Here is a 17,771-nt window from a genome sequence, read left to right as displayed (position 1 = left end):
ATATACGTACCTTAGTTGCTTAGTTTTGCTGTTCTCATACACCAGAAAATCAATAGTATTTCAGGTTCCTTGGAGTTGCGTGATGAGAGGTCAGCAAGGTGCTGGCAGAAGGTGAAAGCTTGAAATAGTCTTGCTATGATTGTATTTGCTGTAAGCATTGTTTCAGAGCTGATGCTTGCAAAGTTAGGCAGTTCATTCTATAATGAGATGCTGTTTGTAAGCTAGTGATGCTGCTGCTTTTTCATTGCTGTTTGCACTTCTGTGTAAATTCATGTTTTTTTCAACTTCATACTTTCATCAGTGCTGTACTCTTACATGAATTGGCACGAAATGATACGTAGGATGTCATATAATCAGTGAAGTTTGCTGGTTCGTGTTATATGCTGCTGTGCCACAACTGGTGCAATACAAAGCTGTAGATGATGAGGTAGCCTCTTGCATTTTGGGCTGAGTGCTAAAGGCCAGTTAGAGTTCTGAACTGAAGATATGTCAGAAGCATTTGATGTTAATTTCTAAACGCTTTGGTTCTGTGACCTCTGTGAGAAACACTCATATAGGAGCTATATAGGAAACTGACAGATACAGTTACCCTTAGTGACAAAATACTGTGATTGCTGAAGGACTGTCCATAAAGTTAAGTGTTACAGAGCGCTCCCAGAGAAGAGAGTATGCAGTTGTTTTTTCTCCAAATTGTAACACATAGTAATAGGCTGGAATGTCTTTTAGACAGTTTAAAAGTATATTGGTTTTATGCGCAGGTACAACCATATTTGTGTAGCTGAGCTAAGTGTAAACTTGGAAATCCTACGGCTCAAGCTTTGGTGAAATGTTTCTAGTTGTGCGATTGTTCTTTTTAGGGTCAATATCTTCATGTGATGCATTCCTGAATGTATTTCAGTCCAGAGGCTTGAGGCCAGAAGTAATCTGCCCCTGTGCTAGTTCTTCTGAGGCACTAACTGTTGCTATTCGCAGGTAATTCTCTTTTCTGAGAAGTGAACTGCATTTCTTGACTATTGAAACGTATCTGACTATTGAAACGTTAAAATGTTAGTCAGAAAAGACCATTTTCTGCATAAAGGTGCCCAAAGACCCAGACAGAGGAAGTCTGAGGCTTGCAGGTATCTCCCTCACCGAAGGATGGATGGGTTTTGTTTGGTTTTGCTTTAAAAAGTTTAATATTTCCTAAAAGTAGTCAGTCATAAGAGTTTTGGGTTTGGGCTGGGTTGGGTTTTTTTTACTGCTTGGGAAAAAGAGGTCTCATCCTCACTGATGTTGCTGGAAGACCTTTATAAAATACCCCAAAAATCAAGACTGTTACTTATTTGGGAGGAAGATGATGATGCTGAATCTTCAATTGCTTATATACAATGTCTTGTAAACAGGGGGCTAAAGAAAGAAAATAATATTTGTAACTGGACTGAAAAATACCATTGAATTTCTGGGGATAGCAAGGGGTGCTCTGAAAAAAAGGAAATACTTTGATTATTAGTAGACATACGGATCGAATATGCTGGAATTTTTTTATGGTGGTTTTTGATCAAAATGTGCTTTTTCAGAAAAACAATTTAAGAAAACTTGAAACAAAAAAGTTTGAGATTTTGGAAAGTACTTTCTCTGATGGGAGGACTGACATTTCCTAGTTTTAAAGAGGTGTGCTTACCTATTTTTTACAGCAGCACCTGGAATCTTTTGCTCTGTTCCTTCCTGAAAGTTGAACAGTTACACAAAATGGAGTTGTTGGTCCTCAGTCAATTCTGCTTAGAGTAAGAGGTGTCAAGCCCTTCAAACACTTGGTAATTTTTCCTGGTGTTTTGAAAAATCAGCCTTCAAATGCTTATTCTTGACACTTCTTTGCCCATAATAGAACTAAACCTTCTCTGTAACATTTTAGAGTGCAAGGAAGCTATGTGATGTTTTGTGATAGCTCTTTTTTCATCTAGTTAAAATATATTACCAGTCTTGAACTCTGTTTAAAACAAGAAACCGTTATTTCTCTTAACCTTAACAAGCCTGAGAGACTCACATGCTATTTTTGATGGCCATATTGCCATTGGTTTGTTGATTCATACCTGATTTGACTTTCTGTTTTCAGACCTCCAGAACTGGGTGGGCCTCCTCCAGGAAAAGCAGTGCTGTCTATGAATTGTCTGAGTTTCGGCGTGATAAGAGTGGATACAGAAGAGAAGCTGTCAGTGTTAACTGTGCAGGATGTTGGTCAGATTATGCCTGGAGGTAAGAAAGCATTTCATGTAGGTTTAAGCATACTCCACGAGAGTTATCTACTATTTTATACTTGTGCTGGTGAAATAAATAAAAATGTCAAATTGTAAGTGCCGTTAAGGTAGTATGACTTACGTTTTGATGCATTACCTAAACGCGTGACGATTAAGTACTGTCTCAACTGGATTATTCAATGTTTTCAGTAGAGGTTAATCCACGATAAATTTGAATGACCACACGTTTTGGTATGGGTGGACGCTATTGGCTGGCCTGCAGAGTTGTTTTCTTTTTCACTGGTTAGCATTAGTGCTGACATACAGCTGTGTAATGACAAATACAGCAGGACAAAACAAAACGTGAAGTGTGGTAAGAAATACTGTGTTTGATCCAGAAGTGACAGTCCACGCGTTAGAATGAAATGGAATTTAGTGTTTTGTTGGAAGGGACCTGCAATGATCTATCTAGTCCGACTGCCTGACCAATTCAGGGCTGACCAAAAGTTAAAGCACGTTATTAAGGGCATTGTCCAAATGTCTCTTAAACACCAGCAGGCTTGGGGCATTGACCACCTCTCTCGGAAGCCTGTTCCAGTGAGTGGCCACCCTCTTGGCAAAGAAATGCTTCCTAATGTCCAGTCTAAACCTCTCCTAGCACAGCTTTGAACCATTCCCGCATGTCCTATCGCTGGATGCCAGGGAGATCAGCACCTCCCTCTCCGTGTCCCCTCCTCAGGAAGCTGTAGAGAGCAATGAGGTCGCCCCTCAGCCTCCTTTTCTCCAAACAGGACAAACCCAGAGTCCTCAGCAAGGAAGACATCCCCTTGGTAGAAGAGCTGAAGTTAAGGAATACTTAAGGAAACTGCACGTGCACAAGTCCATGGGCCCTGATGGGATTCACCTGTGAGTGCTGAGGGAGCTGTTTGATGTCACCGCGAGGCCACTGTGTGCAACACTGGGCTTCCTAAAGTGGGTAGATATGGGTATTGTTCCCCAGCCCGTTAAGTGGCCTGAAGCAAAGAGACTTTGTCTCTTTCCTGTTCTCTTTTGAGGCGGGGCTGCTAAGTCATGCCCTACTTGGAGAGGAGAGCACTCTGAAGAAGATTAATAAAGTTAGGGTGCCAAACTAGACCTAGGGCTCTGGACGTTGACTGGGATCTGTGTCCTGAAAGACCACTTAGGGCCATCTACTCCAGAAGTGAAGATTGCAACACTTAGGTTGGTAGTGTAACGTTCCCTGGCACTGTCTGTCAGAGGTAGCTTTGCTAGCTTCAGGCCCTGTCCTGACCTGGGTTAGGTGTGCTTGGAGAGGATGAGAGACAGATTGTCTGGAATTCTCCTTACCCCTTCAGGTTTACTATGTAATGAACAAAGAACCTGATTTGTTCTGGCCATGCCCTTGGCACCTGTGGCTTTGCTGTTCTTGGTCCCAGTAAGAATAAGAGAGGAGGGTTCCCAAGCCCTCCTCTCTGTAGAGCTATACTCAGGGTGAGGGTGGGGAGCCATCTTGTGCTATTTCAGCAACCAGCTCTTCTCCACACATCAAGGCCCTCGATACGAGTAAGGAGGCAGACACCTTTCCAGTCTGGTGATAAAAATTTCAGCCGTCATGTAGAAAGTGGTACTGATCTTGTTCATTTTCCTCATTGCTCCCAGAACCACTTTGCAACCAGTAAGGTTGGTGGATCGGTTATTCTTGCTGAACTTCAATTCACATTCAGATCTTACTCCTGCTACTAATAACAACTTAAGTAGAAGCTCTGCACTTCATACCAAAATAAAGGGGAAGGAGCTGTTCCTGGGGGGATTCATGTCCAACATACGTATTTAACTGCAGAGAATTGAACATCTGTATTGTGACCTTCTAGGTAGACAAGATACTAAAAATGTTCTGGGAGCAAGGACTTTGTGACCAGCCAGTGAGTTTTAATACATTCCTAGATGTGTTCATAGAACTGTATGTATTCTGCAGATCCTGCTGGAGTTTAGTGTGCCAGGCACCCTCAGGCAGGTGGTATCTGGGTAGGTCTGTGAAAAATCCTTGTGTCCTCTTTGCTGTGGCAATTAATTAGATCACCATCTCTCTTTTCTGCTCTTGATCTTTGAGCATACTATAGCATTGTGGATCTGAGACAAGATAGATGGGCTGGGTAATTTACAGCAAAATAACTTCTACTTCAACTTAATGCTCTAGGAAGTAAGTTTGTTAAGGGCAGGCCAATGTGAATACAGCCATTGAGGGTAATGACTGCTTTGTTGTGTGGCCTCAGTGTGAAAACATGAGTGCAGGGAAAAAAATTTTAAAAAGATGAGTGTGGTTTTAATGGCTTCTGAATTGCTTCACCTGAGTGTTCAAATTCAGATGGTTACACTTGTCTGCAAAGACCCAGGTCAGCTGTGACTGGCTTCTGTGTCTCAACAGAATGGTCATTTTTCCACTTCAGTGAGATTACAGGTGGCATGGTCTACCACTGCTGCCTGGTTCGGCTGTTCACACTACTGATGACCCCTTTAAACCCCACTGAAATTTGGCTGTGCTCCCAGTCTTCTACACAGATCCTGGGTTAGTCACAGGAACAAGAGGGAATAAGTTTGCATGCCCTTCAGGTAGTCATGGATCCTTTGGTGAACTGGCTAAGGTTGAACTTGATGGTCGTCTGGTTTTTGAGAGTTTAAAAAAGTGGTATTTGATGCAGGATCAATTAAAATCTTCCTTTGGATCAATTTATCACATGGAGATCCTCCTGGCTTCGCTGTAGGCTTGCTGTCTGGGCAGTGTGCTTGACTACACTAAGGCGCAAAGCAGCCTACAGTTGTGTTGCACCTTAAGCTACGCTTCGTGTTCAGCCATTACAGCTGTAAGTCCCCTTGGGTAATCTTCCGTAGTGCATTTGCTCAGGGGCAGGTTCAAGTGTACCTTATGATGTTGGAAGAATTACCTGTTTGTTTGTGGGTAAGTAATTTCACCTTCCTCTTCGCAGTCATTAATGAAAAACATGTCCCTGTCCTTGTTAAATGCTTAATTGGGTAATCTTTGTCAAAACTCCTCTTCCTTTGTCAAATGCCTGAGCATTGTCTGGCAAATCTAACAGACCCTTCTGGTTTAGGATGCCATTGACAGACAGTTGACAAGACTACTATGACTTTCTATACATTAGTAAGAAACATCAAGTTACTTGTCAGATTTTGTGAGGGGAGAACAGTCCACTGTGTGTCCATTTAGTCCCTTGAAGTGATATGACTTGTAATTGATGGCTATTGCTATTTTAAAATACAGTAGCAACTGGCAAAACTACTTGTAGGTTAAGCAGAAGTTGAGCAACTTCATTCATTAACTCTTTCAAAACTGTGTTCAGCATTGGGCTATCCCTATATGGGGCAGATTAGCTTCAGTTTGACCTAATAATAAAAGTTCCAGGTCTGAAGGTATGTTTTTAGCAGAAATTTGTCTGTACATTCCTTAGGTCAGAACATGCAGTTTTTTCTAGACAAGAATCCAATGACTTTGTTCCCTGTGACTGTTTCCTAAAAAAAGAAAAAAAAATCGAAAATTTAAAATTGTTAAAAGCTTCCAGAGTAGGAAGCAAGTAAAATCACTAGCAGATATTTATAGATGTGTGTCAAATGAAAAGAAATTAAGGAAATTAATGACTTATTTTCAAGTGAGTCCTGCATGTACATTCTAACAGTGGATATACTTTTGCCTTACTTTGTAAGATTTGTGCTTTTTCCTGTGTAGTATTCATGGAGGATGTGCTTTGTCCATTCTCACGTGATGTTTGGCATACAGGAGAGAACATACCACCATTTCCTTTCTTGTTAGTTGCCCTCTTGAATTATTCTGCTGACAGATGAGTCTTGCTCTTTATCTGGTTTTGGTTTTGTAGGTTGGGTTTTTTGTTTTTTTTTTTTTTGTTCCCTTAGATTGCTGTGCTTTCACCAAAGGCCTAATTTGAGTCATGTGCCATCCCTGAAGGCTTTGTTCCGTCTTCTGATCCCCACTGAAAACATTCAAGGTCTTGAAAGGGGCTACATGCCCAGTCTTTCAAACGTCTTAGGACACAGAAGCTCACATTTCTGAATTTCGTTTGTAGTCTCCTAGCCAAGAACTAGTAAATCATGCTGAGGCTTGTTCAGTCAAGCCAAGTGGTTTTGATCTCATAACCCTGGAAGACCCCTGGTGTATATCAGTCAGGAACCAGCTGGTTAAAAGGTCCACTTTTGCCCTCCTTTTCTTCAGATCCTGCTATTTGTTCTGAGACACTGAGCCCACCGGCTTAGGGGATCTTATTCAACAGACCCCTCAGCACCAGGATCACGTCTTACGTCACTGCTGTTTAACCCACAGGCCACTCTTGATGCCACATTCACTTCAGTTGCCTCGGCTGTTCACTTTCGTTATCTATCGTGAATGCCAATCACAAGAGCCACCAGGGAAGTGCAAGCACCCACGAAGAAATCTTCCCATCCCATCAAAGATAGCATGGGAATTCTTGAAAGTGAACCTTGTATGCATTCCCCTGGAATCTTCTCCACAGCTGATGGAGGGATGATGTTTAGCCTCACCTGTTGACCACCTTGGGCTATTCTGCATGGTTTTTCTCTGGGAAAAGCAATATTTGGCTCATAACAGTCTTCAGTTTGTTTTTTCAAATTGGGCTGATAAAGATGGTAGGGAGAGTACCAAACCTCTCTTCTTCTGCCTGTTTTGTGCCTCCAACTGTCACATCAACTGGGATGTGATATGTCATCTGTCATCTTAGAAGCTTATTGTACCTTGTGCTTGGACCTGGACATGGATACTTGGGATATTCAAGTTAAGTTTGCCTCCCTGCTGCTTCCTGACCAAGCATTTCTATTCTGTTACTGGGATCCTTCTCACATTCTTTCCTCGACAGGAGAGTAACCCACTCTAATCCGGAAGATCTGTGTCCCTGTAGCTCCTAATCATGCAAAGCCTGGTTCATAGGACTGCTGCAGCAGCTACTTTTTTATACTCCAGCAGAAAACTTTGGGTTGGTGCCAGATCTTGGGCTTCTGCAAGATGAACATGCATATACAGTTTCAAGTTCCGGATTGTGACTGTATTCCGTACTTTTCCCAGAAGTTCAAGGAGGATGGTCGGAATTTCTCAAATGGCAGAATGCTTACTTTGTCTCCAGCCTGTGGATGTCTGGGATGTTACTGTTTCTTCTGTCCGCGTCTCAGCAAACATTAACCTACGTTCTGGTAGTTGTTAAAATACATCTTCACTGCAGAGGAATCTGGTTGCTTTATCTTGGTGCCTGATTCGTGAAAGGAGTTGTTACAGAACAACTATGTGAAGCTTTCATTACTTTTCCTTAGGTTGTGAATGCGGGATAGCAGTGCCTCATTCCTGCTCAGTCCTTAGGATTTATCATAGTCATCAGTTCTGCATGTTCCACTTGGCTTCAGTCTGTCACATGATGGCACAACAGAATGCAACACTGCAGAACTTCTCCTGGAGATCTGTGGCAGTGTGCACACTTGTGCTGAGATGCTTGCTTCCAATTTAATTGTTGTGCTTTGCATGCTTGTGTGACCACCTCTAGGGTCTAAAGTCTTGTGCATCCTTATCTGGGAAGTTGACCTGCTTTATGCCTATTGCCCTTCTCAGAGGAGCAGGGAAAGGTTCAGGTCCCTGCGCTGGCCATGTGCTGCTTTCTTCAAAGATTAGGTTTCTCTGGAAACCCTGCAGATACCTTCCAGAGTGGTGGTAGAGGCATTACATCCTGGCCTGTTAGTGCTTTTCCTAAGGCTTTATCCTCCAGAGCAGAAGTTCTAACTAAAGACTGTAGTGCAAGGAGGGCCCTCTTGTTTTTTTTCTCATGGACTCAGGGCTTTTAGGAAGACTTGCTTGCTACAAGAAGATCCTGGAGTTCCACTGCTGGCACACAGTAACAGTCCAAATGGATATCAGTTGCGTAAGGATCCACTGTGAAACTGAGAAAGTGGAACAAGAGAGCACTTCCTAACACTCATCAGGCGCTTTTTGGTAGTAGCCACCTGCTGTGCAGGCCTCGGACATTCTTCTTACATCATGTTGTGCTGGTCTTGAAACATCAAAGCTGAATCCAGTCTTTGGTAGGGCATCAGTGCAGTCATTTGTTTGCACAGTACGGTTCTCATCCTCTGCCAGAAGTCTCATGGCAGGGCTTAACCGCTGAGCGTCATCATCTATAAGAATGTACATGTGGACTCATTTGAAGAAAGAAAACTTTCTTATAGGTAATCAGTGTTCTTCGTGATGTGTAGTCCACATGTACATTCCCGTCCCATCTGCTTTTCCCTTCTCTCTAATTCTTTTTCAGATGCAATGCTGTTGAGAGAGACTGAAATGGTGGTAGATGCACTCTCTTGTATGTCACATGAAGCAGGAAAAGAAGGAGAAGCGAGAGTACAGGCTCTACAGATACTGCAAAAGGAAAACCTTGCAGTATCACATGGCAGGGCAGAACTCTGCCTGCTGTTAGAATGTACGTGTAGACTACCTGTATCATACATTGGTTACTGGTAAGTATTTTTTCTTACTTGATCAGGGTGATAGGATTGTCCTTGGGTTTCATGGATGGAGCATCATTTTGGGACTGTAGGCTAATCTGTTGGGTTTTCCATGTTTGTGAATGAGTTGAGGACTGCAGCATTTGTGTATGCCTGCAAATTGGTGTGCTTTCTCTAGTTATTAACACTTATCTCTGCATCATTGCTTAAAAGTTTTGCGATTAACTCAAGTTATTTCCTGTGGTAATAAACTATTTATTCTGTTTCGATTTACCATTAAGTTTTAAATGGCCTTTTCTTCCAGCTTTTCCTCCTGAATTGCAAAATGTATTTTTTTTTTTCATGACTAACTGATATAGTTCATACAGTATAATTTAACTTCAACCTTCTAGTTGATACGTATGATTTTCAGCAACTGAAACTCTTCTAGTTCCGACTTGGACCTGTGTCATGGTGTAACCCCGGCCAGCAACTAAGCTCCACACAGCTGCTCACTCCCTGTCCTCGCACCCAGAGGGATGGGGAGGAAAATCGGAAAGGAGTGTAAAACTTGAGGGTTTTACTTGAGGGTTAAAAGAACAATTTACTAATTAAAACAGAATAAAAATGAAAGAACAATATTAACAATAATGACGATCAAAGTTATAGTGAAAGGGTAAGGGGAAAGGATAAAATGCAAAGGGAAGGGGAGAAAGAAAAACAAGTGATGCACAATACAGCTGCTCGCCACTGCTGACTGATGCCCAGCCAGTTCCCGAGCAGCGATCAGCCAGCCGTGGTGCTTGGCTGCTGGCCGGGGTTAAACCGCAACGGTCCTTTTCCAATTGCCTTGTCAGTGCCCCCTTCTTTAGGGAGTGATCCAGCTGCGTGGCTCCCCGACCTGCCAGCTCTAAACTATTAGCCCCATTATCCCAGCAAAAAAGCAACCAAGTAGTAAATGTGTTCACCTGGTTGATGGACATAATCTTTCCACATGTGCCGCGGTTAAACCACAACAACCTGTACCAGAATTTGAGTGTCATCTCCTTATTTGGTCACCAAAGGTTATCATTGCATGATTCCAAACATTTTATTCATTAACGCTAGTTGTTCTGATAGATATTTTTTATAAAACCAAGGTAATCTACAGGTTGATCTATTGGTAGGGTGAATTATTGTCTCTCCTGTTCAGACCTAAGTTGCTGAGAACTGAATACTTCTCTGAGATTTGAAAATGCGCCTATGAACCTGTTCTGCCAGCAGAGTTCTTGGTCCGTGCTTGCAGTGGCGCTGGCTTTATCATGTATTAGTAGTATTAAAGGAATTTGTGATTCCTCTTCCTGCTAGTTGGACAGTGGTAAAACTAAGGGCTACCTGTATATCATTTAAGATTGGCTAAATTAGAAAACAGTGATACAGTCTTTCATAATGGCTGTTGCAAGCTTCATCTGGGCTTCCGATCTGATTTGTGTTCCATGGCCAGAACATTCCAAAGGAACTGATTAAAATAAACCAACTTCCTGATACCTCGGGTGTTTCTTGGCTGTTTTCTTGTCTTTAATATAGTGTGCATTGACCACAAAGTACTCTAATCTGTGTTGGAAGCAGATGCAGTGGGAAAGGGCAGAACATTTATGGCACAGTCTGCATTATTTTTCAAAGGCTGCGTTTATTTTATATTGACCCAGGTAGCCATTTTGGTTTCCTTGCTAATCTTGAGTCTTAAGTGCTAAGCTAAACTTCTTGCTTCATCATGTCTTCTGCCTCCATATCCTTTTTCCTTTCCCTTTCAGCCTAGGAAAGGACAAATCCAGACTACTTAAACAAGGGCTCTGCTTAGCCAGAGAAACCGCTCAGAAAACAGTGGCTTCAAAAGTAAATATAGCCGGTGGCCAGAGCAAAGTTCAGTGTAATAGCTGGTTTGCAAGTCTGTATATCCTTGATTAAAAATAAGATAAAGTGTAGGAAGACTTAAGAGATTTCAGAAGAAAACTGATGAAGGGTAATAGCAGTAGGACCTTCATGAAATGTAGTCCTTTTAATGAGCTGAAGGTCATCGTCAAACTGGGGATAGTGAAGAGAGAATGTGCAGTGACAGGAGTAAGTTCAGTAAGGGATAACTCTGACCTAAGTTGTCTGTGTTCTCCAAATAATAGTTGGCAGACTGTCCTGCTTTAAAAGAAGATGGGACATAGTGCAGAAAAATCATTGACCTGACAGTGAGAGAGTAAAATAGCTTTGTTTTTCTCCATTTCTAATGTGTTTCTCATGTAGCTTAAGGGGTGATGCTATGAATACCAAAGTGTGCAATAAATAAAATGAATGGTAGGTCTGTAAATGCTATCTTCTTGTTTTTCCTCTTTATTTTCATATGTGCTTGTACTTGATCAAGCCATCTGCCTTCGTGTTGAGAAGCAGTTGGTATGGTTTTGGATTCAGTGCAGCTGATATGAGGCTGTAAAGCACTGTAAGGAAAAAATAATTGCATTTGCAAACTTGCATCTTTCCTCTTGGAGAACACATTACACAGGCTGTCAAAAAGATGGATGAAGCTCTCTTGCATGCTGTGTTTCTGCTGTAACTGGTAGATAATTGATACCAAAACCTTCATCTGCCTGTCAGTGGCGAAGCAACTTCTGTGTCAGCCGCTGCTGCATACCAATGCTGTGATTCTGTGTTCTTCCTCTCCCTTTAGCAAACGTGTGTGTTGTGAAGGTGGATGGGACTCCGTATCTGTGTAAAGCCGATGAGGTTGGAGAAATATGTGTGAATTCAGGTGCAACTGGCATGGCATATTTCGGCCTTGTTGGAATCACCAAGAATGTGTTTGAGGTTTGTATTTCTCTTTTCATTGTTAAATTTCTAGTGTTTCTTCTTGCAAATAAACTTATTTGTTCCTTAAACCTCCAATTTTATTAGAAAAAGCCCTGCCAAATACACTTTGCTTCATTCTCTATCAGAATGTGAAATTCTGTCTCTTAAAACCAAAAATCCAAACTACCATCAGCACTCAACTAGCTGCTTGCATACTCTGCAATCCAGTGTGGTGCCTGTGTTAGCATTGTAATTCATCTTGGTTCTGCATTAACACAGCAGTCTTATGCAAAGTTAACCTGAAGACATTTCAAGTTTATTGGTGCGCAGCTTGAGATGTAGAGTTCGAAGTAGGTCTGATATTTGCGAGCTTCTTCCAAATACAACTAAAATGTATTTGTGAAGATGCAGTAATTTAGTTCTAAAAGTTTCCTCTGTGTATTGCAAAAAGTACGTGCTTTTCAAAATGAACTGTATTGGTGATCTGCTGTAATGCTTAGAACACTAGTTTGCTGTGGGATGTATGACATTATGTTCCTAGGTATATGGAAGAAGAGACAGTAAGGATGATACAGCATTAGCAGTCATAAGCCTTGTAGTTTGTCACAGTAAAGCAAAAGTGATCTTTCTGCCCAGATTTTTCCTCACAGTGGCGCCCCAATTTCATGTTTTCCGTTTCTGGCAAGAAAGGAGCATAAGTCCTTTGGGAATCACACACACAGTAGTGTTACACTGGGCAGCAGTGTGAAGACCTGGCTGAAGTATGGAGTTCTACCTGAGAGATGAAAGAAATGCTGACCATAGTCTTCTCTTTCAAATAAAAGCTCTTCTCTCTCGGCTTGCCAAGCCTCAACACTTCAAACAGCTTGGCTTTCAGCACGGTCCTTAGCTAGTGAGAGAGCAGTGAGAAACCTGCTGTAATGGAAGAGGTGGGGGGTGAGGGGAAGGCAAGGAAACCACCTTGGCAGGTGGGAGGAACTTGCTGATGAGCTTAATGCTTTCGCTCTCTTTCTCCATTGAAGGTGGTGGTCCCGTAATTGCAACAAACTTGACTTTCTCTAAGTTTCTGATAGGTGGTGTTTGTGCAATTGAAGCAAGGTGCCTGGATAGAGATCTCATGGGGGATGTTAGTAGTAACAACAGAGTATGTGCTATAAGAGTCCATACTGGAAAACCTGTTTTAAAAAGCAGTGTGAACTCTTGTTATGAAGGCTAAGTAGCTGAGAAAAGGAAGAAAGCAAGCTACCAGAGAGTTAAGAGCTGGTGTGTTCTTCATTATTCAAAAACTGTTGTACATACTTCACGTGATACTCACTGTTGTATCAGTTAATTTTTCAACTGAGTGTAGAGCTGCAGAAAGCATTTTAACTTCACTTTTCTTATCAGTACTGTGAGTGTCTGAATATTTGTTTTTCAGGCCATTCCAGTGACGGCAGCCGGCGTTCCTGTTTCAGACCAGCCCTTTACAAGAACAGGATTGCTTGGCTTTGTGGGTCCTGTAAGTGTGAATGAACCATCCGGGGCTCGGTTTTGTCCTGATCCCAAATCTAAGTGGTGCCCCTGAATTCAGCAGAACTTTGTGTCAGGGCAGTGACCTCATACAGATCTTGAGAATATTGTTGGTTTTAGTCAGGCATGTATCGCCAGGAGTCTGGAGCTACCCCCCTCTATTTATAATCTGTCTTCTTTACAGGACTATTTGGTGTTTGTGGTAGGAAAATTGGATGGCCTAATGACAGTGAGTGGCCGCAGGCACAATGCAGATGATGTGGTAGCCACCGCGCTGGCAGTCGAACCCATGAAGTTTGTCTATCGGGGAAGGTGAGTATGTTAAAAATGTCACCGCTACTGATGAGACTTTTTAACTCATTTTTTCACCTGGAAATGATCAACAAGTAACACAGTGTACATAGAAGCTCTGCATGTGAATTGTTACACGTGTATTTTGTAGGAAGGGTGGCACTAGGCTGTGATATGCCAGGTGAGAGCTTGGCTGTCCCTGTGAACTTGGCAGACACCGTCTGCATACGTAATATTCACATTCCCTTTCACGTAGTATAAACACAGATCTTGGAGTGTCAGTTTAAACCTTTCAGAGCTGCTCTGAAGACAGTCACATGACGCTTGTATGCCAAATGTAAAACACAACTCCCCTTTGTCCACCTGAGCCTTTCATGCAGGGTGGCCAAGGGCAGAACTTTGCAGCACGTTTTGAAGAACAGACGAGGAGCATTGAGGCTGCTGAAAGACTTTCAAGGACAGTGTTTGTTGTATGACCAACCTTACTGCTCCTCGCTGGTCAATGGCTCAACGTCCAGATGGACATCAGTGATGAGTGGTGTCCCTCAGGGGCCCGTACTGGGACCTGTACTGTTTACTATCTTCACCAATGACACGGTAGGATCGAGTGCACCCTCAGCAGGTTTACAGATGACACCAAGCTGAGTGGTGTGGGTGACACACCTGAGGGACAGCATGCCATCCAGAGGGAATTCAGCTCCAGAAGTGGGCCCATGTGAACCTTATGAGGTTCAGCAAGGCGAAGTGCAGGGTCCTGCAGCTGGGTCAGGGCAGCAATGGAACACCTCTTCTGTGAAGAAAGGCTGAGGGAGCTGGGGGTGTTCAGCCTGGAGAAGGCTCTGAGGGGACCTTCTAGAGGCCCTTCAACACCTAAAGGGGCATTATAAAAAAGATGGGGGCAGACTTTTTAATAGGGCCCATTGCAATAGGACAAGGTGTAATGGTTTTAAACTAAAAGAGGGTAAATTCATAAAGAAGAATTTTTTTACAGTGAGTGTGGTGAAACATTGGCACCGGTTGCCCAGAAAAGTGGTAGACGCCCCATCCCTGGAAACATTCAAGGCCAGGCTGGATGGAGCTTGGAGCAACCTGTTCTAGTTGAAGATGTCCCTGCTCACTGCAGGGGGGTTAGACTGGGTGACCTTTAAAGGTCCCTTCTGACCCCAGCCATTCTGTGATTCTATGAAAGTCAAGCTTTTCTCAGTTTTGCATCACTTGTGCAATTCATGTATCATAAAAATAACGGCACATACCTGGTTGAGACATTATTAACATTTTACCTTAGAAGATGCAAGCCTAAAACTAATTTAAGTCACAAGTGAGAGTAAGTATTTTTCAGTGCGAGCACTACAGACGTGCTGGTCAGTAATTTGGCATAGTGGTTGTCTTTCAGAGGGGACTTCATATGTAGGTGCAATGAGTTTAGCGTGCATGATGGTTACATGAGCAAGGTTTGCACAGCCCCTGCACGTATGGAACCTGCCTGTGTTAAACACATGCTACATTGGTGACTGCAAATTTGACACCCAACAGAAAGAAGTTACAATAATGAACCTATTTTGTTATAAATTTGTCTGTGATTTTGCGATGATCTGGCATGAATAATGCTTGTGTTTGTTGAAACGGTACCACTAAAGGTTGCAGTCCTTTCCACATTATAATAAGCCATGCTATGTTCATCATATGTTGCATCCTATCATTCTTCTGTCCTTTGCGTTTTAGGATAGCAGTGTTTTCTGTGACCGTTTTGCATGATGATCGAATAGTGCTTGTGGCAGAGCAGCGCCCTGATGCATCAGAGGAGGATAGTTTTCAGTGGATGAGCAGGGTTCTACAGGTAGTCAGTCTGTCCTTTCTCTCTTTTCAGGTGAATAAGGCTGATGTATGAAATGAGAATATTAGAGCATATTTTTTTTTCCATAAGAAAAACCTATCAGTGTTACTACATAAAGTTGTAATAAGCTGACTTCAGAATGTATTTCAGGGTCAGTAGTTAACAGAATTTTGTAAAAAGTAGGATTTCCTTTCGGAATGTTTTTTAACTTCATACTACTAGTTCTAAGGACGATAGTTTTTGGTTTAATTCTGCACATCTCTGCTGATTTCATACTGGCTGGGAGAGTTAAGTCTGAAAATGTTTAAGGGTATTCTTAGTGCCAAGTATCTAAAACAGACCCTGAAATCTTTTTATATCACTAACATCCCTATTCTAGATCTCCAACAGTAAGGTTAAAAACTCTACCTTGATTACTTTATTGCTGTTCTGGGGGAGGGGGCAGGGGGGAGGGGAAATCTGGCAGATTTGCATTTGAGGATTTTGGAATTAATCGAGCAGTTCTAAAGAAGGTAAAGAGTGAGAGCAATTATGGAAGAAGACTGGTGAAGGGACAACTGAAGGGAAAGCTAGAGAGAACAACTTAAGGAAAGATTCCTCTTAACAGTAAAGCAGTTGTGCAATAATGGTTGCTATCTACTTTCAGCTTTATAATCTTTTCAGAGGGAATATCAGGTAATAGAAAGGCTGTTTTTCATGGGAGAAAACACATATTTCTCTTTTTAGAAGTGTCATAGCTAAAATAGACACTTAAGTTTTAGACAGCAAGATGTTTCCCTCTATTTTTGTGGTTTTATGTTCTACTGCGCTTCTGTGATTGTGCCATACGTGCTAAATTTGCTGTGGTATAATTTTGGCTTTTTAAAATCTCTGCACTTTTTGCCCACTTTTAAGAGACTTTCCTAATCCCTGATGTGCAGGTGGCATCCCCTTGATAAGAGTGCACAAGCAAAGTCCTGGGTCTGCTCCTGCTCCCATTGAAGTCATGGCACAGCTTCTATGAGTTCAGTGAGTGCAGAATTGGACCCTTTATTTGCAAATTGTAGTGCAAGTAAAAATTTTAATGTTACTAAATGACTGAATTCAAATTCTTGCTCTAGCTACATCCCAGTTGATAATGTGGAATGTTTTGGGGTTTTTTTCTTTCTTTCTGTCAAGGCAATTGATAGCATTCACCAAGTGGGCGTCTACTGTCTTGCCTTGGTGCCAGCCAACACTTTGCCAAAGGCTCCACTTGGAGGAATTCATATTTCGGAAACCAAGCAGCGCTTTCTAGAAGGTGCTCTGCACCCTTGTAATGTCTTGATGTGTCCACATACTTGTGTTACTAACCTGCCTAAGCCGCGACAGAAACAACCAGGTGAGTAAACCGGAGCGCGTTCCTTAGCTCTGCGCGTCTGTCTCCAAGGGTGTGTGTGGAATATGATCCAGGGGCAGTGTGGCAGCTCAGGGCTGTGCATGTTGGGTGGCTTTAAGCTGCCTAACTTGGCAGAGCTAGTGGTGATGTCAGAGCAGCCCAGAGCCCAGGGAGGGCGTTGTCTTATGCCTCAAATCCCAGGTAAATGCAAGGACGTACAGCATGTACCCATTTCATGCTTCTGTAGCTGTGTTGTCAATTGTTCCTGTACTGACCACCTTGCAAAGGCCAGTAACTCACTCTAAATGTAAAACAATAAAACTGAAGTCCAGGCAGACCTCAATCTGCTGAATCAGTGTAGACTGATTTTTAATGTGCTCTGCTGATAATGGGCGGATATTTAGTGTACCATACTAGCCTCTTCTCTCTTTTTCTGTGCAATGTGATCCTTGGTTTTAGCTTTTCATCTTTTCAGATCTGTGTTACATACGGCATTTATAGTAATGTGCAGGCTGAATTCTAGATTATTACATGTTCCTTATATTACTTTTCCTCATTTTGCACTGTGTTTTTCAAAATGCAGATGTTGGTCCTGCTTCAATGATAGTAGGAAACCTTGTTGCTGGAAAGAGAATTGCACAAGCCTCAGGGAGAGATGTTACCCAGTTGGAGGATAACGACCAGGCAAGAAAGGTAACACTGCTGTCCTGGTATTGTTAAATATTTGAATTGGCTAATTCAAAATGAGAGAAAACCACTTATGGTATTCTGCTGAAACTAAGCATGCTGCATTTTGAGTGAATCTGAGTGTCTCCTTTTTTTCTGTTTCAGTTCCTGTATTTAGCGGATGTTCTCCAGTGGCGAGCCCAGACAACTCCAGATCATCCCCTCTTCCTTCTGTTGAATTCCAAGGTGAGATGCACTTTAGGTCATACTTGGAGATTGAGATCAGCAAAACATCGTTTGGATTCTAAGAAAATTCCAGCTAGAAGTCTTTTCCTAAAACGCTTCAGGTTACTTTGATGAAGCAGACAAAAATTGCTCGTTAACAAGCAGCAGAACTTTTCCACATCTGGAATTTCAGTATGTATTCTGCCTAGCTTAAAACATTGCAGTAGTTGCATTTCCTGCTGGAACACAACTTTTGTCATATTAATGGAAGCCACTACTCTGTCTTTGTCCCTGAGCACAAGTGTAACTGGAAGTTCGAGCTGCAGGACCTTTCAATTGGAAGATCTCGAGCCTAAGT

At 42.3% G+C, this 17,771-nt stretch overlaps 1 protein-coding gene across 6 annotated transcripts in view; it reads left to right on the top strand.

The window, feature by feature from the left end:
* DIP2A (disco interacting protein 2 homolog A) overlaps positions 1-17,771 on the top strand; it is a gene marked incomplete at its 3' end in the record, with an annotated part of 122,215 nt that overhangs the window by 84,912 nt on the left and 19,532 nt on the right. For 3 of the 6 annotated variants that reach the window (XM_080400721.1, XM_080400724.1, XM_080400722.1), the window contains 9 exons: positions 858-972; positions 2,093-2,232; positions 11,413-11,549; positions 12,949-13,029; positions 13,225-13,352; positions 15,054-15,168; positions 16,324-16,525; positions 17,106-17,215; positions 17,354-17,434. In XM_080400721.1, coding sequence (XP_080256847.1) covers positions 858-972; positions 2,093-2,232; positions 11,413-11,549; positions 12,949-13,029; positions 13,225-13,352; positions 15,054-15,168; positions 16,324-16,525; positions 17,106-17,215; positions 17,354-17,434 — 1,109 coding nt within the window. Of the gene's footprint in view, positions 1-857; positions 973-2,092; positions 2,233-11,412; positions 11,550-12,948; positions 13,030-13,224; positions 13,357-15,053; positions 15,199-16,085; positions 16,174-16,323; positions 16,526-17,105; positions 17,216-17,353; positions 17,435-17,771 lie in introns of those variants that run through there. The other 3 variants (XR_013930254.1, XR_013930255.1, XM_080400723.1) reach the window with 3 other exon arrangements.

Source organism: Falco punctatus, assembly GCF_963210335.1.
Source record: "Falco punctatus genome assembly, chromosome: 8".
NCBI classification, from domain to species: Eukaryota; Metazoa; Chordata; class Aves; order Falconiformes; family Falconidae; genus Falco; species Falco punctatus.
The sequence above is the reverse complement of the archived record's forward strand: the minus strand, read 5'-3'. Positions and strand labels throughout refer to the sequence as shown.